The sequence below is a fragment of the Xiphophorus hellerii genome, chromosome 6 (genome assembly GCF_003331165.1).
Source record: "Xiphophorus hellerii strain 12219 chromosome 6, Xiphophorus_hellerii-4.1, whole genome shotgun sequence".
Taxonomy (NCBI): Eukaryota; Metazoa; Chordata; class Actinopteri; order Cyprinodontiformes; family Poeciliidae; genus Xiphophorus; species Xiphophorus hellerii.
In genome coordinates, this window is record NC_045677.1 from 30,498,501 (window position 1) to 30,525,297 (window position 26,797).

Consider the following 26,797-nt stretch of genomic DNA (forward strand, 5'->3'; position numbering starts at 1 on the left):
GACACAATACCAAAATAACTGAGAATTTTTAACCCAGGATTTCAACCAATTAATCTTAAGGGTTCCGTTAAGACATTCAAAGTCAATTACTTTCAGACCGCCATCTTTGAATTGTTTCACCATATGACTTTTCTGTAGGTAGTGTGGCCTGTTCCTCCAAATAAAGTTCATGTTCATTTGGTTAATAGTTTTAGTTAAACTATTTGGGATAGCAGTGCTACAAGTTGAGTAAATTAATCTTGATAAACTTTCCATTTTAGTTAAATAAATGCGTCCTAAAATAGAGAGGTCTCTTTGGAGCCATGAGTTAAGTTTGGATTTACATTCTTTGATCTTGTTTTCAATAGTTCAGGTTGATTCTTGGTTTTTGGTTATAACATTTCCTACGTATTTAATTTCAGATTTAATTGGAATGCTAGATATTTCTTTTAGGGGAGTGTCATGAATGGCTATAAGCTCACATTTTTTTAAATTTAGTGTTAGTCCTGAAGCCTCAGAAAAAATTTTAATTTTATCAATTACAATTGAAACCTGCTTGTGATTTTTGAAGAAAACGGTGGTGTCATCTGCTAACTGGCTAATGATTAATTCTGTACCAAAAACATCTAATTTCTCAATGACTACACAGTTTTTAAGATAGATTGCTAACATTTCTGCAACCAAATTAAAGAGATATGGGGAGATGGGACACCCTTGAGGAACTCCAACATTAATGTTAAATCTGGCTGTGGTGCCCTTAGGTAGTATTACACAACTATTAATGTTTTGATATAAACCTCTAATTAAGTTAATAAAATTGGCTCCAAAACCAAAATGTTCAAGAACTGAGAATAAGAATTGATGTTCCACCGAGTCAAAGGCTTTATAAAAGTCAAGAAAAAGAATAAAGCCGTCGTCTTGGATCATGTCCCTGTATTCAATCAGGTCCTTCACCAGTCTGATATTGTTGTGGATTGACCTTCCTTTTAAGAAGCCAGGGTAGGGTCAGGAGGCTTGCATGGTGATGATAGGGCGTTTTTAGTCCCTTTGGCATCGGTGTCCATACAGTAGTCGTGAGTTAGCAGAGCCTTGTTAGCTTTGCTGTTAGCCATTATCCTCGTTTTTTTCTTTTGCTTGTAGTTATCTTTCCCGTTATCACTGGACGCTTTAAGTTATTATTATTATTATTAAATTACGACTGTACTCCTTTTTTTGTGTCTAGTCTGGACTTCATAATGTTTAACTACTTATTTAGGGAGTTCGCTACCCGGAGCTCATTACTGCGCATCCGCTCTCTCCGCCATCTTGCCCGCGCTCTATAAATGTTAAGTTGTTCTTTTCCTCTTCCCTTCTGTTACTCGTTCCACTGGGAAGAGGCAAGTTTTATAATCCATTGTAATCCTTTCATTTATATTGTCCAAATGTTTATTTTTTTCTTCTGTATTAATGTTAGGTGTTTTAATATTTTCATTCGAGTTGCTATTACGCATTTATATGAAGCCGGGAGTAATGCAGCACACGGAGCTTCAAATAAAATGGGTCCTTTATTGTTTTTTTTATGAAAAAAGAACACTTTTCTCTCTTTCTGGGTTGCAAAGAAACAAATGTAAATGACCCGTATTCTGTCAACATAAAGCCTCAGCTTCGGTGAAAATGGCGGGCTCACATGTAGCAACGTAGCTTCACATACAAAGCTAAACTATTACAAAGGGTGTAAATAAACGGCAGTGGCACTTCGAACACTTGGATTCTCGGCTAGGTGGCCATGTACTCATCCTTTTCACCAGGTCTCGGCACACAAAAATGTCCTTCTCTTCCGCTTTTCTCAGAATGCCACGATACATACACAAGAGGTTTTTTCTACTTCCTGAAATCTTTTGACCTCTCTGTAAAGCAGCACCACATGCTGGCAAAAACAAGAATTGCAACCAGTTGGCGAAACAAAGCAAAACAGGGTTTACAAAATACAGTTCAGACATGTACCCATTTGTTCACCTGGTTACATATAACATTTGATACATGCTAACATTATAGATCGGGTTGGAGAACTGGAGCACATGCTACGTGCTAATGCTAATATCTCCCGATTGACAGATTGAATAAACGGAGAGCCTCCAAACCCAGACTGGTGATTTTTAGGTTTGTCTTATCAACACACAACGCAGAAGTTCACCGGTCACACAAGCCCATCACTGTCTTCCTCTGTTAACCATATTTATTTCTTTGAAGCTCAGATTTGAGTATTTATTAAAATCGGTTCCTAATTAGTTCCCTGAGTTTATGAGTTCAGCATCTTTATCGGAGGAGAAGAACGAGACAAAGACGAGAATGAAAAGGCCGCATACTACGGAGTCCTCAAGGGGACATGGGGGAACATTTTGTTTTGCGTTCCCTCGCAATATGCTTACTGCAATATTTGCTGGTCTATTTTGTATACAGTCACTAATGTCAATTTAACATTTCAAATATATACATATTTAAAGAACCTAAATGGTGGCAGAGCGCCGCACTGGGTTAACTGGGGGAATCTCATCTGTCCGTGTGTCAATCATCTCCAGGCCACGATTATCGATTTATTCCATTTTGATTATCATGCTTCAAACTTTACAAGGACTGACCAGGACAAACTGCACAAGTGCCGCTTCCTCATACACACGACGCCGGTCACCTTCCCATTCATACCTGGTGACGTCACGCCCACATCGACACGCCCACCACCCAAGTGTCCTGTCAAATCAATAATTACTTATTTCATTCATATGGCTCTTACAGAGCCTCGGTGGAAACGAGTTTATTATTATTAATTCTTTGGTGCAAAAACTGATTGAAACTCGATTTATTCACTGCATGTTTATGTCTGTTAAGGAGGTTGAGATGAAACTGCACAGGAGATAACCCGCGATAATAACTCAGAAATAGTTCAAATAGTTTGGATGTATTTTTATTGCTTTCCTTCTCACGGAAAGTTTCTGTATATATCATAGAGTTGTGGTGCATTTCTATACTAAAGAAAAAGATAGAAAACTTCAGATATTCCACAACCAGATATGAAAAACCTTACATAACCTTGCATTAAGGCAGAAAGTACGGCGGCCCGTAAGAAAGGCTTACAGGATTCAGTTATGCCGCATGAACTGATCAGTACATTAATGCGAGAGAACGCAAAAGATAAAAAATCCCCATGGCCCCTACAGGCCTCCGTAGTAGGTAGTATATAGTTGCGTAAAAGCTGTTTTTCCCGGGCTTTTTAAATTGGAAACCTGCAGATTGCGTTTTTTCCTGACAGTCCCTGAAGGTATTATTCTGACCGTTAGAAACGTTGATGTTTCCAGGACATTAAACGGTTTTAGGTTAGTTTTCGGTCCAACTGGTCGTATAGTGACCGAGACAGAAGAAACATGGAAGGTACCGACGACGAGCGGTTAGAACCGATCCGGATGTTGGTCCAACGGAGCTTCAGGCTGGACCCGGACAAATGGCGGGAGTTTGTGTCGGAGATCAGCAACAAGACGGCTCTGACCAGGTTCATGAGCAGCCCGGATCATCAGCTGTTCTTCCACCTGCAGCCGGACTCCGGGCTCCAGGCCAGCCTCGGCCTCCCCTCGGCAGCCCAGGCCAAGGTTGTGTGCGTGTCCCGGGCGGCGCAGGAAGGCTCTGGGAAAGCCTTCAGGATCCAGGAATTTAGCGGAGGAAAGGCTCTGAGCGGCCTGATAGGCCTCAGCGAAGAGGTATGCTAATGCTAATGCTAACAGCCCAAAATGATCCAAAACGGGCACTTGTGGCAATTTATAATTTAACCAGCTAACAGGAACACAGATTAGTAACACATTTCTGATTTAAATGTTTGGATTTAGAAAGAGGAAAGCATTTAAAATTACTCAAATTTAGCAACCTAAACATTAATTGCAATAAACATTTGATACACAGATAGCAGGACCAGAGAAACTCATCCAGGCTTTAGTTTCACTTTAGTGGCTTTGATTCCTGCAGCAGCGTCTTCACAGGTCTGATTGACAACCCAACTGTCCAGAACACTGCTGCTGGAGTTCTGACTAGAACCAGGAGGATAGAGACACCACCCAGTTCTACACCACCCGGTTCTACAGTCCTTCACTGAGAGACTTTAAACTGCTGGTAGTTTATAAATCACTGGATGGATTAAAGATCTGCTGCTGCTGGATCAACCTGCTGGTTCTGGTTCTGTTCTGCATCAGGAAACGAACCAAACACGGAGAAGCATCATTCAGCTTCTATGCACCACGGATCTGGAACAAACTTCCAGAAAACTGAAAAACAGCTGAAACCCTGAGTTCCTTTAGGGCTAAAACCAGCTGGTTGGAGCTGCTTAATCAATGAAACGCTGATCAATAATCGGATGTGTAAGGAGGGCAAAATGTAACGCTTCAGTTCCTGACTGTGTTTCTATGACTTTGCATGTTTGTGTTTTTATGAGGTAAAGCTCTTTGAAATGCCTTGTTGCTGAAATGTGCTACACAAATAAAGTTGAACTTTCATACAAAGTGGATAAATTAATAAAAACTGTTAGATCAAATAAAAAAGCCAGAAAACTGAATGAAAGTGTTTCAAGATGAAAAATGATCCTAGTCCAACAATGTCTGCAGTCAAACTGAACGAAGTCCGTCTTCAGCCACAGACATGTCCCCTGTCCCCCCAGGTGTCCTGCCCCCTCCTCAGCAGGGCGGCGGACCGGAGCAGGTGGGCGGTGGGCGTGGCCCAGGACGCCATGAAGCTGATGGAGAAGCAGAAGAACGCCGCTCAGGTGGTGGAGGCTAAGGTGGAGGGACTCACCTTCCTTCCTCCACCCGACGCGCTCTGTAACCAGGACGACCTCGACCGCTTCCTCGCACGCTGTAGCCCTGATCGAGGCGGTGGTTGCCATGACAACGACAACAGCAACACCAATGGGCTGGTTCAGGACCCTTCTCTGAAAAAGCTCAGCCTCACTGGCAGCAATAACTCCGATCACAGTCACCATGACGATTCTGTCGAGGACCGTAGCAGTCTCCATGACAACAGTTGCCATGTGAACCAAAATGAACAGTAAGACAGTTCACTCCTCATGTACTTACTGTGAGACACGGTGTGTGTGTGTGAGTGTGTGTAATACCTTGTGGGGACCGAAGCCTGGGCCCCCCAGGGGGAACCTCTGGTTTTGGGTCAGGGGTCAGATTTAGGACTAAGGTGTGAATTGAGTTTTGGTTGGTTAGGGTTAGATATGTAACTGTTAGGGTTAGACTGTAGAAATGAATGGGAGTCAATGGGAAGTTCCCACAAAGATAGCCACATAAACGTGTGTGTGTGTGTGTGTGTGTGTGTGCAGACCTTTTTGTTGTCTGCCAGTTTTGACTGATGCCATGAAAACAATATCATCATGTTCTGTTTTTATGACGGTTTGAAACAGGCTCTTCAGTTGCATTTCATTTTCACTGGGCTGTTTTTCAACAAGCTGAACAGAGGATCCAGCTCCCAGAAAGCAGATGAACTTATGAACTTTTTCTCTGCCCCAATAACTTCATACAAACAATGAAATTAAAGGCCTTCACTTACATTATGAGCGCTCCACCTGCTGCGGCCTGAACCACAGCCTCAACTTCCTGCTTCACATCTGGAGGAGAAATAAAGCCTCCAGCCTGACCGGACCCGTCCAACTGTAATTAACTTTATCTAGAGGCCCGAGGCTGAATTAATCCCCACAGATTATTGGGATTAAGATTAAATGCTTCCGTTTTTATAGCACCATTTGAATAAGCAGTGTAACTTCTCCCGGTTTTGGCTTTTGTTTCATTTCTCCCAACTCCGTCTTGTCGCTTGTTGTAACTGCAGAGTGAGCAGAGCGGCAGCCTTAACCTCTGCCTCCTGCAGCACAACAGAGCATTCTGCTTAGTTTCCTCATACTCTCTGTCTGCACTGCCTCTCGCTCCAAAGCCTCCTGTCCATTAACTCCGGTCAGCAAGATGCATTTGGTTCACTGTCCAGGAGAGACAGGATATTGATTTGGGATTTTGAACAACATTTTGACGGATTGAGTTGCTCCTGCATTGTCCTCTGTGCATAAATTTGAAAATGTCTTCGCATCGGCGCCAAGTAGTCCGGGGTGTAAATTATCTGTATAAATGAAAGAATTTTCTACCGTCTTCAGATTTTTATGTTGTTTAGAAATAGAGACGGTCAGATACGGAAAATAATATGGATGCCGCGGGCGATTCCAGGCTGGAATACAGGAGATTCCAGGCGGGAATACAGGAGATTCCAGGCGGGAATGCGGGTGAGAGCTCAGCCTGTGTTTCCCCTCCCACAGGAAGCTGGCGGTGGCCCGCCTGCTCCATGCCTGTGAGGAGACGGTGGTGGAGTGGGTGGAGCTAGTGTCAGACTTTCTCCAGCAGGACTGGTCTGGACTGATTCTGGACCGGCAGAAACCTGTCCCTTCAGAGGAGTTTTCCTTCTGGAAGAACCGTCTGAAGAACTTGCTCTTCATCCAGGAACAGGTGATGATGTCATCCTGATGATATCATCCTGATGATGTCACGGCGGCGTTCTGACGGCAGCTGTTTGTGTGTTCAGCTGCTGAGCGCCAAAGCCCAGCAGGTGGGCTCCATCCTGAAGGCTGAAGACAGCATCTACTGGGCCGCTCTGCAGGACCTCCAGAGACACGTCCAGGAAGGTGGACAGCGGTGTCTTTAGGACACATGCAGAGACGTCTGTTTGTCTGTCTGTCTATCTGTCTGTCTGTCCCCTCAGGTGTCCGGGAAGCCGAAGACATCACGCTGCACCTGACCCCGGTCCAGCAGAAGCTCAGCGAGGTTCTGGAGATGGACTTCCATCAGGTACCAGAAACAACTGCACCTGCCTGCAGCTGATTGGTCCTCAGTCAGCTGACAGAAAGTCTGTCTGTGATTGGCAGCTGAAGGACAACGTGGCAGCAGTGATGGACGCGGTGGGCCTGCTGTGGACCCGCTCTGAGTTCTACTGCCGGCCCAGAAGGACCGTGGTTCTGCTGCAGGAGATCTGCAACCTCTACATCCAGCTGGTACTGAAGCCCGGAAGAACCCGGGTTTTATTGGACCTGGGTCCAGCTGCTTCCACTTCTGGTCTGATGGAGGCGCTGTGGATCTGTGGCTCAACAGGTTTTAATGTTGAAAACAGGAAGCTTGAAAATGTGACTAGATAAAGATAACAATGTGTTAATGGAAACATTATGGACAAAACACCAACTACGCACACATATAAATAAATACAGATAAAATAATATTTTAAAAATAAAAAGCCATTTTTTACACTGGACTTAAATCTCAATGAAGAAACCAGCCAGTGGATCTTAAGCCAAACTGCTGGTCACATTTAAAAGTTAATAAATTAAAAGAAATATCACTCTCACTGCAGGTAGGCTCAGCACTCCTCCTGACCCACTAGGGACAGGGGTGTAAAGAAAATGGATGGATTTTACATAAAATGGAGTCAGCATATTCACGTATTTAACTAAATATTATAAGGGTGTAAAATTCTAGTACCCTAAATTCTGGACTATATGTAACTACTTTTTCCCAAAACTTTTAACACTGCTGCCTTTACTAAGCCTGAACATTATCGGTCTGTTATGGCAACCGATCCAATATCTGTGTCATTCGATAGACACTCTTGAAAAAATAAAGGATGTGTGCAAAACCGTGAATTTAACAAAAAATTCTTTATTTATAAAAAATACAGAAATGACGATACAGAATCTGTTCTACAATTCCTTTTCTTTCGTTCCAAATAAAACACAGCAAACTCAGGCAGAAAGAGTTTTGTTAGCTGTACAATCCTCCACTGGGTTGTTTCTAATGTAATGCAAGACTCAACAGGAAATTATCTATTCAAAATAAAACCAAATTTCACAATAAAGCTGACCTGAACTAACATTAACCTTCACTAAATATGACAAAAATAAAAGAAATAATTTCCCCCCTTTAATAAAATATTTAAATTAATTTAAATATTTCTCTTTTTTTTTCTCATTTTGACAGTCAGTTTACTTTTGTTTGGCGACTTGTTCCTGTAAGCTAAAGGTAACTAATAGTGAAGCCAGATAAAAGCTAGTAGTGAAGCTAGCTAGTGGCTAATAGTTAAGATAGCTACAATCTAATAACGATGCCATCTAGTGGCTAATAGTTAAGATAGCTAGCAGATAATTAGCGGAGTCTAACCTGCAGAGCGGTGGCGCTGAGCAGCGTTCTGGAGGAAACCTGGAGGAGGCTCGTCGTCTCCATCGGTTCAGAACCTGTTGCTTTATTCCATCAAGATGTCAGCATGTCTCACCTGTCTCACCTGCAGAGCAGGGGCTTCCTCCCTGGACAGGAAGTGATCGGGGTTCTGGTGTCAGAACCCGGCCCGGTTCTCCAGGACATCCAGCTGGTGATCCAGACCCTTCAGGCTCTCAAGTCCGCCTTTTGTGAGCAGCAGACCCAACTGGAGCTCAAGAATCAGAACCAGGTACTGGGCTGCAGCAGGACCACCTGTCCAGGTGGAACCAGAGTGATGTCATCGTCCAGCTTGTCTCTGTCCTCCAGGCCACGCCCACTCCCAGCTGGACCTTCCCATCTCACCTGGTCTTCTTCCACCTGGACACCTTCCTGAACCGCCTGCTCAGCATCCAGGTAGCCCCGCCCCCTCACCTGAAGCCTCTCACTTCCTGTAGACTGACTCCGCCCCCTCCGTCCAACAGGAAGTGCACTTGGTCACGGCGCGGTTCTACCGGCTGGACCAGGCGGTTCTGACCGGCGCCAGCGGCACCTTGCTGACCGTCGGCATCCAGCAGGTGTACCAGGACTTCCTGGTCCAGGTGAGGCTGCTGTCGGCCTGCAGCTGCGACCCCACCGACCCAGAGGACCAGGTGAGCCGACCCCCGACCCGCTTCCTGTAGCTGAGCCCTCGCTGACCCGCCTCTCTCCCTCCCTCAGACCTTTGAGCTGGAGCTGGACCGGTTCTGGGAGCAGGTTCTGGACCTGGAGACCCGGCTGGTGTCGGTTCTGAGCAAGGCCCTGGAGGACTGCAGCGAGGTGGCGTCCGCTGCCAAGGTACCGCCGCCCGGTTCCGATTAGGGATGCACCGGTCCGGCCTGTTCAGCTGCCATATGTGAGGTTTAGGATGGGCTGGTACAGGCTTCTCAAGCCATGGGACGCGGCCCCCCCAGGGGTCGTGGCAAGGTGTCAGGGGGGCCAGAAGCAGAACTTTCTAAGTGACATGACGCCGACTCCACCCCCATGAGGAACAAACTGGGTTTTAATGGCAGAGGCAGTAAATCTCGATGCCTTACTGAGACATTTTTGCCTCCTCAGCCGAAACTGAGGCAGAAAATTGGACAAGAGTCGTCCGTCAGGTCTGTAAGGTTATTAGTCGGAAACATCACAAAGTCTCATTGGATGTGAGAGTAATGAAATAACACCACGTGTGAAAATCTGCCTTCACCTAAATGCTTAAAAATAAACATTAGCTTAAAGTGCTGTTTAAATGTAAATACAGCAGTTACTGCAGTCTAATAATAATAATTATTATTATTATCTGCCAGCGCCTTTCAAACCCCAGGACCTTTAACAAACAACATTAAAAACACAAAATAAACAGTAAAAATGGCTGCAAGACACAAAACCACAAAATAACGGCACAGTTAAAGTGAGAAGAACCTGAACAGACGAGCTTTGAGTCGACGTTCCGGATGTCAGGAGGAGCAGCGTTCCTTTTCCCCTCGCTGCTGAGACGGACAACAGGCTCTGAGGATGAGGAAGAGGAAGAACGAAGGTGAACGGGTGGCGATGAGCAGCGGGTCAGACCGATAAGGAGGGGAAAGGTTATGAACTGAATGGAAACAGGATTTAAAGTGAAGTTGCTGTAAAATGCAGTGATGTGGTGAAATGAGGCCAGCAGAAACTGGAACCAGTAGAAGTTTATAGACAGATTTATGAGGCAGAGCAACCAGGAGGGAAATACAGGAATCAATGAGAGAAACGACCAGAATATGGAGGCAGAGAGCAGGGAGGGGGAAATATTACAGAGGTGGAAATGAGCAGATCGGATAATATTATTAATATCAGCGTTGTAGAGGCTAAGCCAAAGCTTTAAGCCCCTGAGGTGGTACACCGGGGTAAAGTTGACACGCCGATCACTTATCCGCTGATTGAAATGAGAGCCGTCCTTGATGTTAGTCCAGTTAATCCATTTATTTCCATGACTCGGCAATCATCATCTTATTTCCTTTGTACAACAAGTCATTCCTCTAACATGTTGTCAATAACACCTCTAACATAGTTCCAGCGATCCACACAGCATTAATTCAATAGCATTGCATCACGTTAATATTGCGTTGTGTTGCGTTGCGGTCAAAAATTGTTTCCCCCTTTCGGGTGGAACACACCTGTCTTCATTAACACCGCATGCTACCTAAATAGACAGCTGACAGATCATGTGACCCAAACCATTTAGAATACAGAAAGGCATAATCTGCTCCTACAAGCGTGAAAGGAGAGGGAAAGGTAAAGGTAATTTTATTTATATAGCAGTGGTCCCCAACCTTTTTATCACTGCGGACCAGTCAAGGCTTGGCCCAGGAGGGGGAGAGAGGTGAACCGTCAGACAAGGCCTCTGCATGTTGTAATCCCTGCTGAAGCCTAGTTCATATAACACAATTTTAAATGCTTTGCCCCGATTTTCCCCTTACAACAATCTTAGAACATTCCCAGTCCTAAGATTGTGGCTTGCAATAATCGTAACCGATCATCCTGCAGTGTGTGGTGTGTTACCGCTCCGATCTAACATCGGTAGGCCTGTCGCGATAAACGATAAATCGATTAATCGTACGATAAATTAAAACTATGGACGTCATTTCAATTATCGGCATTATCGTCTCTCCCGACCTTTTTCTCTTTCTGTTGATGACACTGAATGAAAAAAGGCTCAACTCCGGTGCTCTCCACTGACTCCTCCCTTCCTCATTTCCTTAGTGTAAAGCCCAGCGCACACTACACGATCTTAGAGCTGTCGGCCGATTGTCGGCCCATTTTCAAAACCTGACAGACCACACAGCCGACAGAAATCCTAGGTATAACGGTTCCATCGGGTTCGTTCCTGCCGTGTGGTGTCCAACAATGGGCACAAAATAATGGCTACAAGTTCAGTGAACTAATTTTAAAACCAGGCATTAATCAATGCTTTACTACAATCTACCTGCAATGCATGTTGCTAGTGTCAGCGTAAAGTCCTGACTGAATGAAAATCATTAGAACCTATTTACGTCACGTTAACGAAGAACAGCTGAAAAGTTACCGGGTTTATCAACTGCGGTAGCAATTTCGCTCCAACTCCTCCTCTTGTCATTTCTATATTCTTTGCATGTTGAATAAACATTAATGTTGTTTCCACGTCGGCTGGACTTCGGGTTGCGCCGTGTCAGCTGTTTGGGATTCCCCTCCGTAATTTCCCCTCAGAAAGTGCTGAGGAGAATCCGCGCTTTCTGATTGGCTACCTGTCACATTCAACAGGCTGCTTAAGCTCCCAGTCGGGAAAACCCCTGATTTAGATCGGAGCGGCAACAACGATCTACCGTAACACACCACACAATCTTAGAAAGACCAACGTTTTAAGATTGTTGTATGGAGAAAAATAGGAGCAAAAAATCATGTAGTGTGAACTATTGCATCAGGTAGTCGATGTGCCCATCTTCTCTATTTAAATCTAATTATTACTGAAGGGCAACATAATATACAGACTTCATAATCTGCACTCTTTTGGTTGAATGCAGTATTTATTTCCACTTTGGCTTTATGTTGTTTAGTTTTTATCAAGTACATTTTTTGTTAATGGAGACTGAGAATCCATTTTGTTTTTGGTTGTTTTGTTTATTTAGTTTATCAGCTCCAGTGTTAAATATTCTTTTGAAAATAAAGTGTATCTATCTTTGACAGGAAATCGCCTGCATTATTACGTCATTTCCATTAAATCAGTGTAAAAAGGTCTTCAAACAATATTATCGTTTATCGCAATAATTTTTTGAGACAATTAATCGCTCAGCAAAATTTGCTATCGTGACAGGCCTACACATCGGCCATATTCAACATGTCAGCTTGTCTTGGCCCTTTTATCGCAACCTGTGGAATGTGACAGGTAGCCAATCAGAAAGTGCGGTGACGTAAGAACGGAGGGGAATCCCAAACAGCTGACTTGGCAACTGAGAGTCCGGTTTAGTGCATAGTGCAGCAAATAGAGTGTCGTGGAAAAATACTATTTCCAATCACTGTTCAGGTGAAATCACTCAATCAGGTTTATTCATATATTGTGCACAATACAGAGAGCTTGTAGGACAATCAGTAATGAAGCAGGTCTGGATGAAAAGCTGCCAGGCGGAGAAACACATGAGTTTTATACCAAGGTAGGCCTGTCACAATAGCAAATTTTGCTGAACGATTAATTGTCTCAAAAATTATTGCGATAAACGATAATATTGTTTGAAGACCTTTTTACACTCATGTAATGGAAATGACGTAATAATGCAGGCGATTTCCTGCCAGAGATAAATACACTTTATTTTCAATAGAACACTAAATACTGGAACTGATAAACAAAATAAACAAAAACAAAAATAAAATGGATTCTCAGTCTCCATCAATAAAAAACGCACTTGAAAAAAACAACTAAACAACATAAAGCCAAAGTGGAAATAAATACTGCATTCAACCAAAAGATTATGAAGTCTGTATATTATGTTGCCCTTCAGTAATAATTAGATGTAAATAGAGAAAATGGGCACATCGACTACCTGATGCAATAATTCACACTACATGATTTTTTGCTCCTATTTTTCCCCTTAAAACAATCTTAAAACGTTGGTCTTTCTAAGATTGTGTGGTGTGTTACGGTAGATCGTTGTTGCCGCTCTGATCCAAATCAGGGGTTTTCCCCGACTGGGAGCTTAAAGCAGCCTGTTGAATGTGACAGGCAGCCAATCAGAAAGCGCGGATTCTCCTCGTGCTTTCTGAAGGGAAATTATGGAGGGGAATCCCAAACAGCTGACACGGTGCAACCCGGAGATGATATGTGGAAACAACATTAATGTTTATTCAACATGCAAATAATATAGAAATGACAAGAGGAGGAGTTGGAACGAAATTGCTACTGCAGTTGATAAACCCGGTAACTTTTCAGCTGTTCTTCGTTAACGTGACGTAAATAGGTTATAATGATTTTCATTCAGTCAGGACTTTACGCTGACACTAGCCACATGCATTGCAGGTAGATTGTAGTAAAGCATTGATTAATGCCTGGTTTTAAAATTAGTTCACTGAACTTGTAGCCATTATTTTGTGCCCATTGTTGGACACCACATGGCCGGACCGAACCCGATGGAACCGTTATACCTAGGATTTCTGTCGGCCAATGTGTGGTCTGTCAGGTTTTGAAAATGGGCCGACAATCGGCCGCCAGCTCTAAGATTATGCAGGATAAGATAGTGCAGGCTGGGCTTTACACTAAGGAAATGAGGAAGGGGGGGTCAGTGGAGAGCACCGGAGTTGAGCCTTTTTCATTCAGTGTCATTAACAGAAAGAGAAAAAGGTCAGAAGAGACGATAATGCCGATAATTGAAATGACGTTGATAGTTTTAATTTATCGTACGATTAATTGATTTATTGTTTATCGCGACAGGCCTATACCAAGGATAAAGAATTAACAACAAAGGGCGAGACAGTCTGGTTCTGATGCAGCTGTAGAAAACAACTTCCAACCTTCTACATGTAACCCAAATAGTTCTTTTGGTGAGAGTTCACAAGCATTCATATAACATGACTAGCAGATGTGACCTTAATGTAATTTTTCCATCACATACAGCGGCTGCTCCCTCCTCTTTTATCAAACATCTTTTCTTTTTTATCGCTTAAAATGAGCCACAAACTACCACTGCTGCTTCTACATCGTCATCCTGTTTGATTATTCTAAATTCATATTTGGTCTGTTGGGGTTTTACTGGATTTTCTTCTGGAATCGGTTCTGTGGTGTGTTGCTGCTGGACTCACGAACCGACCGAACCTGTTGGACTTTTATCGGCTCTGTGGTCACAGAGGTTTGGAAAATCGGCCCACAATCCTTAAATGGTGTGAACCAGACCTAAAACTCACAAACTCCTCTCCTCTCGTCTCTCCACTGCCCTAACGCTCTCTGACTCTGGTCGCTATGGTAACGTTTACATATCCCTTCAAAATAAAATACAGATGCGCCACAAAAACGAATATTTTACTTTGGTGAAAACTTTAACTCAGGATAACGACTAATGGAGCCCTGAGCTTGTTTCTCTGCAACCAGACGGTCCATCTGGGAGAGACGAGAGACAATGAGACCGGAAGTGTTGCTGATGCTCAGGGTTCTTGGTCTCTAGTGGAGAAGCAGCTTGAAGCTTCATTGCCTCATTAACATCCGGTCACCATATCATGCAGAGCTTGGACTGTGGGAATCACCTGCCGGGATAAATCCATCCTCCTGTCTCTTCTCTGGGCCTTTTCCCTTCACAAAGAAACTTTACAAACAATCTGATCCGTTTCTGACTCATTTTGCTGCTTGTGGCTCCATGTTGGCGGCAAGACGGAACCGAGAGAATCCGGTTAAAGGACTTTCAAAATAAAAGATCCTCCAGACTCAGATAATACCCGGTACCAATTGATCCACGGACCGGTACCAGTCCGCGGCCCAGGGGTTGGGGACCACTGTTATATAGCATATTTTCAACAACAAGACAATACAAAATGATTTACAGGAATTAAAAGGAAATACAAACAAAATAACAAACCAAAGGAAAGAAAAATAATCTATTGTTGATCTAAAGTATGTAAACTAGATACTCCTGTTTCGGGTTGCTAAATAAGTGTAAGGAAGTATCCTCTGGACTTTGTAAATATGCTCTAAATTTGTAATAGTAATGTAAAACTAAATGTTCCTGTTCTGGAAGATTTTTTTACTGGATTCTAAGTTTGCTCTATTTCCTTTTCTGGGTTGCAGTAGTAGGAGTCTCTGCATAATAATCTAAAATTGAATCTAAGAAGTTTAATATTGGTCTAAATAATGAGTACTCTACCGTTTCTAAATAATAAGCTAAAGAGTGACTAATTAATTCTTTTCTGGGTTAGAAGTGAGTACTCCACTTTTAATAATAAAATAATAAAAGGGGTATGAAATAAAAAAGAGGAAAGGACACATTAGGGCAAATGGCAACATTCAGACAAAGCAAAGGGCAAAACAAAGACATGAGTGAAGGAAGTGACATCACAGGGCCATGAAACCTCGTTGCTCAGACTCCCGGCAGAAGTCCGATAGGATGTTGTTGTCAAGGCATGTCCTTGGGAGCGCTCAGCTCCACAGCTGCATGGATAACAGGAGGGGCTGAGGTGGGAGGAGCGTTATGTTTGCATATCTTCAAGGAGATTAGAAATATGCAGCCCTTCCAAGGCAACACGGGGAAAACTAAATCAGATACAGAATGTCTTAGGTCAGATTACTTCCAGATAATATATTACTTTGTTTAGGTTAAAACAGCTTTTGTGACAAAGTATAGTTTTCTTTATTCACTTGTGTTTAGTTATTTGCCTAATTAACCATACATCAGTAAGTGTCGTTATGACAAAAATCAGGTTGTTTGCTACCGGTTACCTTCGTTCTGAATAACTTCCTGTCCATCACTTTCATTCAACTGGACAGGAGGTGGGCTGCAGGCCATGATCCATTTCTTGCGATATTCCAGACTCCGTTTTGGTTTTGGAAATGTAATAAATTGTATTCTGCCCTCTACACGTTCTGGGTAACGGCTGTCAGGAATGCATGTTACCCACTGACAACTCGGACCGTGATTATCTATTATTTTCCTCAAAATAATGTTCGCTGTGATGAACGTGGCCTTGCTGTCGGAGGTCAGTTCCTCTAGATAAGAGGAATTTATTTCAGGACAAACTCGCCAGCCGATTGGTCAGCTGCTGACAAACGCCCGGGAATGATTGGGGAGCATTGCTCTAGTTAGCATGGGGGCGGGGCCGGCGTCGTGTCAGTTATTCATGCTTAACTCATGAACGAGCCTGCGGTCACTAGGTGGCAGCAGAGTCCCAACTAATCAACAGGATGCCTGTAGAAGCAGAAACGGAGCGGACGACATTTTGAAACAAATCTGCCGCCAAAGAGCAGAGAGGGAGAACAGTCAAAGGTTTACTGACAGACGGAGAATTTTTGTTTTAACTACAAGAATAAAGTCATAATATTAGGAGAATAGTTATGATATAAAGTTGTTGAAAGATGAGGAAAAACTAATTTGAATAAGAAAGAAAGCTTTTACAGTTATCCAGATGTGATGTGACCGGCTCAGACAGTTTGTTTGAAAGAAACAATTCTTTAAAGTTTAAAGGATTGTTTCAAATCCTGCAGCTGATGATTTGATCCTGATGTTTAAGATTATTTCCTTATTTGTAAAACCAATACTGTAACTTTACAAGACCCTCAGTATTCCTCATTTTAGCAAAGTGTGGTGTAGAGTTATCGTAAAATTATGACTTTATTCACGTATTAATACAACTGTACTGTCATATTTAAAACTCTTAGTCCAGCCCTACTTAACTGTAGCGCTCAGGAAAACTCCAGGAAATAGATGCAGCCCACCTACTTACTGTTCATGGAAACGTTACGCACTTTTCATGTCTTCTAATAAGCTGGAATATGGGCAATATTGTTGCATAAGAAATATGTTTAAAAACTGTATCTTATGAAAAACAAGCTGAAGAAGTTGACAAATAATCAATTTTTACAGTTTTAAAAAGTTTTATTGTTAAGTGTAAAAATGTACGTGAATCATTTGCCTTTTTCTCAGGTGAGAATCCTCAGACTGAGGTCAGTGTGACTGCTGGAGGTTATACACTTTAAAATGAGCTGCTCCTGTTTTGTACAGTTAAATGATTAAATATGATCAGATACACAACAATATTTCAATAACACGGCTAAACCGATCCAAAAACAGAAAATGTAAGAAAACAAATTTAACATGTTAGATGTTTACTTTCAGACTGACGTTAAATAATTATTTTATTTTGTGTGTTAAGATGCAGTTGGTCAGTGGGCAGACCGTTAGCATGCTACGTATCCTAATAAGGTTCTGCATCTCACCCAGAGAAACTGAAAAATATTCCTGCAGACATGAATTAGTCTGATCTCATGAGCAGCCCACGTTGATGTCAATGAGCAATGTGAAAACTTGCAACTTATTGACAAAACCCAAAATAAGCGTGTGCTAATAGTCAGTAAAGCCTATAGGTTTTCCCTCCGTTCCCCCCCAAGAGGCGCAGCTAGGCAGGTGGGAGGCGTTGTCATGCCAACCACCTGTTGGGATTTCAAAATAAAGCACATTTAGAAGTTTTATGATATTTAAGTGAATTCAAAACGGATTATGGCTAGAATAAGGTTCTTTACATTGTTTTAACATAAATAATGAAACTTAATTCTGGCGGTGTGTGTAGGGATGAAAAACATTTTCTCTGCTGGTTCCCCTAGCAACTGGGTCACCTGACCTCCAGGTTCTCATTGACCCACGCGCTCGCAGTTTTTCTGAGTGGATTCGCAAAAGTGACGATTGGACAAGACGATCCCCGCCGTCTGAACGCGGTACCAAGACCACCAGAACCAGAACCGGCGTTCTGTTTATCTGTGCTACCTGTAAATCCGTCCTACCTTGTGGTCATGCTCACATCGATGCTACGTCACAATCTGCTGACTCAGCAGATTTCTTATAAATCCGTCCTACCTGTAGAAGTTTCGTTTCATGTGTTTTATTTCATCGCAGATTACGGTAAGCTTTATTTCATTTATTTTATTCCCGGCTTTCATTAAGCTGCTGAATTACTTCATGGTTTTACTTTACATGACAGCAGCTTGTAAATTTATCTATAAATGGTTTTAGTTTGCCGTCTGAAATGTCGTTCCTGTAAACATATCATTATTTGGCGGTTAATCAGGACAAAATATGTTGGGGTTTTAGCTATTTTGTTCTTATAATTAAAAATATTTTAGTTTAATAACGCTCTTTATTACTAAACTTTGCTGAATAGATGTTAGTGATACTATGTGGGATTTTAGCTGTGTAATATTAGTGTATATGAATCATATCCTATCATTTCAGTGACCTGCTCAGTTCAGTGACACATTGTGGCTGCATTTAATAAAGTCTGTCATACAGCAGATTAATGCACAAAAAAGAGTCACACTGATCTGTATTTGTCTTTAATTCCAATAAAACCTGTTTCCTCTGTCTGATACGGTTTTATTCTTACTAACCTCTGTATTTAAAATATTTTAACAGGTAGGATATTCTAGTAAAGGATTAGTGCAAACATCTACAGCTTTTCATTTTAAACAGGTAGATATTCAGATGAAGGAAGTCATCTTCTTGTGGTTTCGTCATGGATAGAAATTGTTCCGATGCTAAGCTAACCATAACTGCTAAGCTTCCACTTCAGTCACTCAAATATTGTTATCCGATATATTTAACATTAACAACCTGCTATAGTTTTCTGACTGTGAACATGACGGTAGCAGCTTTGGACGGGTAGCACAGACAGATAGACTTAGCTATCTATCTGTGCTACTGTAGGAAAATCTGACGAGGTAGCACAGATTGTCAGAACACCGGTCCGGTTCGTCCTTTTCGCTCTCAGCGTCCTGCTGCTCTGTGTTGGTGCCAATAACGTCATCAGCCAGCGTTGCTATGGTTACGACGGACGCCATTTGTGTCGCTCAGTGCTAATGTGGGGCTTTTATTGTGGCGGGGCTGAATAGATGGGACTCCAGATTTACAGGCCGGCCGGATATGGAATCGGATCAGAGCATCTCTAGTGCTGACTGAGCCTCTGTGACCCGACCGGATCCGGCCGGTTCCGACCCGACTGTGTGTTCCAGGTGGTGAAGATGTTCTGGTTCTTCCTGGACCGGCCCCAGGTCCAGGACCAGCTGCCTCCCTGCCTGGCCCGGCTGGAGGATCAGGTTCTGGCGGACCTGGACCGGACCGAGCTGGAGTTCTACAGCCAGAAGGAAAAACCCGAGCGGTGGTTCCGGTTTTGCCCGGCCGGCACCGCCCGGCTCTGCTGGAACCGCCAGCTGCGGCGCCGAGCCCAGGAGACCCTGAGGAGCTTCAGAACCATCCAGAACCTGTAAGGCTCCGTCAGAACCCCCGGCGTCCGGACGGGGCCCAAGACGGGTTCTGCTACGACTCTGTTTCAGGTGTGGGGACGTGGCCTTGGCGCCGGCGCTGCTGCAGAGGGCGGAGCAGGTGATGGAGCTGCTGCAGGACTTCAGAACCAACACCAGGTCTGATTGGAGCGCCAGGCTGGAGGAGGACTGCGGTTCCGTCCTGAACCAGAAGCTGGTCCAGATCGACCCGCCGACCCACCTGGAGGTGGCCGGCAGGAAGCAGGTAGGTCAGAACCAGAACTGCGGTGGCTGGAGCAGAGTTCCAACCAGTCCCGTCTCAGCAGAGGTCAAAGGTCGAGGAAGGACGTCTGAAACTCGACCGTGGAACAAGAACGCTCAAAGTACCCGGATGTGTCGTCGCTCCGCTCATTTTAGCGGCGACACCTCCTTCTGCGGATTTAACCCACAATGCAATGCGGCACCAGCAGCAGTAAACGGAGGTGAGGACAGAAATGTGTCTTTTATCGTTTGTCATAACAAATTGTTCTAAAATGTTTGTAGGCGTGAAAGTTGAGCTCACAGCTCCAGCTGCCGCTCAGTTTATATTTTAATGTTTGCTCGGAGTTTCTATTGGAGCGCAGCTATGCTAGCAGGCCGAGCGGCGGGTGGAGCGTAGCTGAGACATAAAGGGTTAAAAAATGCAGTCAATAGCTGCAAGTAGCAGAATATGGAATAAATATTTTTCCCTTAACTAACCCTACATTTATTTAGTTAATAGAGATATTTTATAAATGGTCAAAACAGTGTTTCCTTTCAATACCAGTTACTTTTATTGCTAGCTAGCGATTTTTGATCATGTAAATTTATAGTAGGGAAAATATTTTAATACAATGTCTATTAATGATCAGTGAACTCTTATTTTTCATTGTTTTCTGCAGGCTGCAGCTCCGAAGCTCTTCATCTCCTCATCCTGCCTTCACCTTAAACTAACTATGGGAATATTTGCTTTGGATCAGAAAGTCCATCCATCCATCCATCCATCCATCCATCTTCTTCCGTTTATCCGAGGTCGGGTCGCAGGGGTAGCAGCTTCAGAAGGGAGGCCCAGACTTCTCTCTCCCCGGCCACTTCTTCCAGCTCTTCCGGGGGAATCCCGAGGCGTTCCCAGGCCAGCCGAGAGACATAGTCCCTCCAGCGTGTCCTGGGTCTTCCCCGGGGCCTCCTCCCGGTGGGACGTGCCCGGAACACCTCACCAGGGAGGCGTCCAGGAGGCATCCTGACCAGATGCCTGAGCCACCTCAACTGGCTCCTCTCGATGTGAAGGAGCAGCGGCTCTACTCTGAGTCCCTCCCGGATGACTGAGCTTCTCACCCTATCTGTAAGGGAGAGCCCAGCCACCCTACGGAGAAAACCCATTTCGGCCTCTTGTATCCGCGATCTCGTTCTTTCGGTCATGACCCAAAGCTCATGACTATAGATGAGGGTGGGAACGTAGATCGACCGGTAAATCGAGAGCTTCGCTTTTTGGCTCAGCTCTCTCTTCACCACGACGGACCGGTACAGCGCCCGCTTGACGGCAGACGCTGCGCCAATCCGCCTGTCGATCTCCCGCTCCCTTCTTCCCCCATTTGTGAACAAGATCCCGAGATACTTGAACTACTCCACTTGGGGCAGGACAAACCCCCTGACCCGGAGAAGGCACTCTACCCTTTTCCTTTTCCAGCTCAAGACCATGGCCTCGGATTTGGAGGCACTGATCCCCATCCCGGCTGCTTCACACTCGGCTGCGAACCGCTCCAGCGAGAGCTGCAGATCACGACCCGATGAAGCCAAAAGGACCACATCGTCTGCAAAAAGCAGAGATGAGATCCTAAGGCCACTAAATCGGATCCCCTCAACACCTTGGCTGGTCTAGAAATTCTGTCCATGAAAGTAATGAACAGAATCGGTGACAAAGGGCAGCCCTGGCGGAGTCCAACTCTCACCGGAAACAAGCCCGACTTACTGCCGGCAATGCGGACCAGACTCTGACACCGGTCATACAGGGACCTGACAGCCCGTATCAAAGGGCCCGGTACCCCATACTCCCGGAGAACCCCCCACAGGGCTCCCCGAGGGACACGGTCGAACGCCTTCTCCAAGTCCACAAAACACATGTAGACTGGTTGGGCGAACTCCCATGCACCCTCCAGGATCCTGCCGAGGGTGTAGAGCTGGTCCAGTGTTCCACGACCAGAACCAGAACCACACTGCTTTTCCTCAATCCAAGGTTCAACTATCTGACGGACCCTCCTCTCCAGGACCCCTGAATAGACCTTGCCAGGGAGGCTTAAGAGTGTGACCCCTCTATAATTAGAGCACACCCTCCGGTCCCCCTTTTTGAACAGGGGGACCACCACCCCAGTCTGCCAATCCAGGGGAACTGCCCCCGATGTCCATGCAATATTGCAGAGTCGTGTCAACCAACACAACCCTACAACATCCAGAGCCTTAAGGAACTCTGGGCGGATCTCATCCACCCCCGGGGCCCTGCCACCGAGGAGCTTCTCAACCACCTCGGCGACCTCGTCCCCAGAGATTGGAGAGCCCAACCCAGAGTCCCCAGGCTCAGCTTCATCAATGGAAGGCATGTTGGTGGGATTGAGGAGGTCTTTGAAGTACTCTGCCCACCGGCCCACAACGTCCCGAGTAGAGGTCAGCAGCACAACATCCCCACTATAAACAGTGTTGGTGCTGCATTGCTTCACCCTCCTGAGACGCCGGATGGTGGACCAGAATCGCCTCGAAGCCGTACGGAAGTCTTTCTCCATGGCCTCTCCAAACTCCTCCCACGCCTGAGTTTTTGCCTCAGCAACCACCCGAGCCGCATGCCGCTTCGCCCGCCGGTACCCATCAGCTGCTTCTGGAGTCCCACAGGCCAAAAAGGCCCGATAGGACTCCTCCTTCAGCCTGACGGCATCCCTCACCGAAGGTGTCCACCAACGGGTTCGAGGGTTGCCGCCGCGACAGGCACCGACAACCTTGCAGCCACAGCTCCGATCGGCCGCCTCGACAATGGAGGCACGGAACATGGTCCACTCAGACTCCATGTCCCCCACCTCCCCCAGGACGTGTTCGAAGTTTTGCCGGAGATGGGAATTAAAGCTCCGTCTCACAGGGGATTCCGCCAGACGTTCCCAGCAGACCCTCACAACACGTTTGGGCCGCCAGGTCTGACCGGCTTCCTCCCCCACCACCGGAGCCAACTCACCACCAGGTAGTGGTCAGTGGACAGCTCCGCACCTCTCTTCACCCGAGTATCCAAGACATACGGCCGCAGATCCGATGAAACGATGACAAAGTCGATCATCGAACTGCGGCCTAGGGTGTCCTGGTGCCAAGTGCACATATGGACACCCTTATGCCTGAACATGGTGTTCGTTATGGACAATCCATGACGAGCACAGAAGTCCAACAACAGAACACCGCTTGAGTTCAGATCGGGGGGGCCGTTCCTCCCAACCACGCCCCTCCAGGTCTTACTGTCATTGCCCACGTGAGCGTTGAAGTCCCCCAGCAGAACAAGGGAGTCCCCAGGAGGGGCACTCTCCAGTACCCCCTCTAAGGACTCCAAAAAGGGTGGGTAATCTGAACTGCCGTTCAGCCCGTAAGCACAAACTGCAGTCAGGACCCGGCCCCCCACCCGTAGGCGGAGGGAGGCTACCCTCTCGTTCACCGGGGTAAACCCCAACGTACAGGCGCCGAGATGGGGAGCAACAAGTATGCCCACTCCTGCCCGACGCCTCTCACCTTGGGCAACTCCAGAGTGGAAGTATGTCCAGCCCCTCTCAAGGAGGCTGGTTCCAGAACCAGAGCCATGCGTCGAGGTGAGACCGACTATTTCTAGCCGGAACCTCTCAACCTCACACACTCTCTCCGGCTCCTTCCCCACCAGAGAGGTGACATTCCACGTCCCAAGAGCCAGCTGATCAGAAAGTCTCCATATCAATTTCCTGGAGTTATTTACTGATTATCTGCTCGGTTATTCTAATAAAGACATTCCTACAAAAATATTTTGTCTTTTTCTATGCTGGTATCTTACAAGCAGTAACGTCGGATCACTTTTTTCAGTAACGAGTAATCTAACGCGTTACTATTTCCGATCCAGTAATCAGATTAAAGTTACTTATCCAAATCACCTTGCGTTACTGTTTTCTTTTGTAATGTCATTTTATTTCCTCTTGCGTCACCGTTTCTCTGCGACAGCAGCAGCTGACCTCCGTGACAGAAATGTTAACAATGGAGGTAGATGCGCATTTTGTTGCTGGAAAACCAGGAACTATTTTCAGTTTCCGTCTGTCAGATTATTGTAAGCAGTTTTTGGCTCGTTTTTGTACGTGAAGTTGTTCATTTGGGCTTGGAAATAAGCAGAGACGCATAATAAATCCCAGAATGTGTCTGACATCCAGGTAGTTTTAGTCAGGATGATCCGTCCTGCTGCGTCTTTGTTAATGTCAAGTTAATATATTTGCTGTGAATGACGTCGAGTTTCACGCCAACAAACTGCAAACATGGAGACGAATATGAACAGCGCGATAAACGTGAAAAGAGACACGAATGAACGAGTCGGTAACTAAACGCCGTTATAATCATTAATATTAAGATGATTGTTTTATTACAATCAGTAATAAAAACTTAATCTGAAGGTGTTTTTAAAATTCACAAAATCTTAGCTGAGTGATGACATCATCAGTACACCCTGTTCTGATTGGAGGACTGCAGTTCATGCCAGCAGAACATTCTTGTGTTGTTGAGTTGAGGAACGTTCTCTGACTCCGTCTCCTCCCGTACAGCTGGAGGCGGTGCTGCAGCAACTGCGCTACGTGAGCAGAGAGGGCGGCGTGGCGCTTCGCCCCGACGCAGACCGCCTCCTGCTGGCCAGAGACGACATCACGCACACCTTCCTCCTGCTGGACCAGACCGTGTCCTGCTACAACCAGGTTCCTGCTGCTGCGCCTCCTGCACACACAGGAGGAGACGCGTCATGTGACGCTCCGTTCTTCTTTCAGGTGGTGGGCGGGGCCATGGAGGCGGAGCTTCCTCTGATCCAGGAGCAGCTGCAGCTTCTGAATGACACTCTGAGTGAACTGCAGAGCAAGACCTGGATCTGTAAAGGTGCATAATGCTGCAGGTGGTGGTGCTGCAGCAGCAGCAGGTGGTGTCATGATCTCTGTGTGTGTCCAGATGTGCAGCAGCAGAGCCAGCAGGTGTTGACCGTTCATTCCAGCATCACAGAAGCTCGAGCCAACATGGACGCCATGAAAAGCATCGCACAGGTGAGTTAAACAGGCCGACACCACCCAGGTGAGCTAAGTCACACCCTCTGCTATGAGCTGCTGTTTGTTCAGGGGTGGGCGGAGCTTGACCTTCTGCAGCGTTCAGGTGATTCTCTGCTGGAGAGCAGCGTTAACGATCACAACTGCAGAGGCATCAAGGCAGACGGGGAGCAGCTGCTCAGCCTGACACAGGTAGGACTGAACACCTGGCAGGGGGGAGAGGAAGGGGGACGGGCGCTGATGAGGACGGCTCACCTGTTCTCAGGTAAACAGGCGCCTGTACGGAGCTGATGAGGCTTCTGAGGCCTGGACCGGGTACCTGGACTACATCGACGACCGAGTCCAGGACGGCCTGCTGCAGCTGCTGCACAGAGCCCTGCGCTTCCTGACCAACAGCATGAACACACAGGTACACACACACACCTGGAGGTCACACACACACCTAGAGGTGACTTCTGTAAAAGTACTGGTGCTTGTCTTTCTCAGCAGAGCGGTGGCGCCGCCCTGCTGGCCGTCTCTCTGCAACTGCGGGACTCCAGAGGACTCGTGTTTGAGCCGTCGATAGACGACGGCCCCGCCGCCTTCCTGAAAACCATCATCAGGGATGTTTACGGCGCCGGCGCTCTGGTTCCCAGGATCTCCGTCGGTCGCCATGGTGACTACCAAGTGAGTCGGCCGTCTGTCCTTCCGACACGGCCTGCGACTCCATCGTCACTCCACTCCTCACCTGTGTTACAGGAGAGCCTGCGGCAGAACCCGGAGCTGTGTGCTCTGGAACAGGAAGTGATGACAAGGCTGCTGCAGGTGAAGGAGGAGGCAAAGAAGCTGAGGGCGGGGCTGGACAGGTACGCTCACCTGTGGCTCAGTGACAAGCAGGCCGTGTTCCAGGAGTTCCTGACCTACGGAAAGCCGCTGGCAGTCGGGGAGGTCGAGGCTGACCAGAACCCGCCCAGCCTGAAGGACTTCCAGAGAGAGGTGACACACCTGGACACACCTGTTCACACCTGGACAGTCAGCGTTGTTCTGTCTAGAGAGTGTCTTACCTGAGCCAGGTGTGGTTCTGTGGCTCCGCCCCCTTCAGATCCAGGTACTGCTGACCGTCAGCTCAGAGGTGACTCACCTGGACGAGGGCGTGGTCCTGCAGGGCTGGCTGCAGGTGGACATGCGTCCCTTCATCACCTGCCTGCTGTCCATCATCCTGGACTGGAAAGACATGTACACCGACTTCCTGCTGGAGTCGGCCACCAACAGGTGAGCTCCCCTGAGGCCGGGTTGGTTCTGGTCGGTTCTGGTGGGAGCTGACCCCTCCGCCTCTCTCTTTGTCCAGCCTCCAGCAGGCGACCCAACCCAAAGACCGAGGCTCCGCCTCCTTCGACCTGACGGACACCATCCTGCTGCTGGAGGCCGCCGGGGTGGAGCTGCCCGAACACCTGGCCGCCAAGCTGCAGGTAGTGACATCACAGTGACATCACAGCTGCTTGGCGCTCTGCAGGAACAGAACCACTTCTGGAGCACATTGACAGGGTGGGAGGGGACCGGGGCCCTCACAGCGCCACTAGTGGTAATGACGGGAACAACAGTTCATTTGAGTCACTGAATCAGTTCATTAAAGTGATCCGTTCAGCGGAACGCAGTTATTATAATGATAATGAATTTAATTTGTAACAAAAATCTCAAAGTGCTTCACATGTAATCACAGAACAACAATCAACTCACAACATAAAAATCTGACAGAGCAGCGCCTCTTCCAGGACAGTGCCGGTACTGCACCACGCCGACAGGTAACCCACTGGCGGCCATGTTGGAGGTGGGAACTGGGAGACGTTTGCCAGACTCCAGTTGATTTTTCTTTTTTCCCAGTTCTGACTACAGTTCTGGAACGCAGCGAATATCCTTGTTAAAATAATCAACCCGTCATCTTCATCAGCTTCATCTGAACCCAGGAGGGCCCGGTAGAACCTGGCGCTCCAGCTGGCTGGTCTCCATCAGCTGCTTCCTGTCTAACTTCCTCTTCCTGTCTCTTCCAGTGAGCGACGCTCTGCAGCACCTGACGTTCCTCCAGCAGCCACCAGGGGGCGACGCAGAGACTCAATAAAAACATAAACCTGATCTCCGTTTACCTCTGCAGACCGGACTGGGGTGGAGGAGCAACAACACTGGTTGTACTGGGAACCAGTGGAACAAATGAAACCAGTAGAACCAATAGAACCAATAGTACCAGTGGAACCAGTAGAACCAATAGAACCAGTAGGACCAATAGAACAAATAGAACCAGTGGAACCAGTGGAACCAGTAGAACCAATAGAACCAGT

General features: G+C 46.3%; 1 protein-coding gene across 3 annotated transcripts; it reads left to right on the forward strand.

Annotated features, from left to right (window-relative positions):
* The first annotated feature begins 1,986 nt into the window (after positions 1 to 1,986).
* Positions 1,987 to 26,770, forward strand: LOC116721448 (dynein heavy chain 17, axonemal-like). Of its 3 annotated transcripts, XM_032565181.1 has the most exons (22): positions 1,988 to 3,707; positions 4,655 to 5,040; positions 6,299 to 6,485; positions 6,562 to 6,661; positions 6,739 to 6,824; positions 6,902 to 7,027; positions 8,311 to 8,469; positions 8,547 to 8,633; positions 8,702 to 8,869; positions 8,937 to 9,053; positions 18,940 to 19,190; positions 19,261 to 19,453; positions 24,003 to 24,149; positions 24,219 to 24,324; positions 24,394 to 24,485; positions 24,558 to 24,677; positions 24,751 to 24,894; positions 24,972 to 25,151; positions 25,224 to 25,460; positions 25,567 to 25,736; positions 25,813 to 25,933; positions 26,513 to 26,770. In XM_032565181.1, exons 1-22 carry the CDS (start codon positions 3,378 to 3,380, stop codon positions 26,513 to 26,515), a joined length of 3,510 nt encoding a protein of 1,169 aa, XP_032421072.1. In that variant the 5' UTR covers positions 1,988 to 3,377; the 3' UTR covers positions 26,516 to 26,770. The 3 variants fall into 3 exon arrangements, with proteins under 3 accessions (XP_032421071.1, XP_032421072.1, XP_032421069.1); XM_032565180.1 differs by having other exon boundaries at positions 1,987 to 3,707; positions 24,003 to 24,324; positions 24,975 to 25,151; XM_032565178.1 differs by having other exon boundaries at positions 24,003 to 24,324.
* Positions 26,771 to 26,797: the final 27 nt, after the last annotated feature.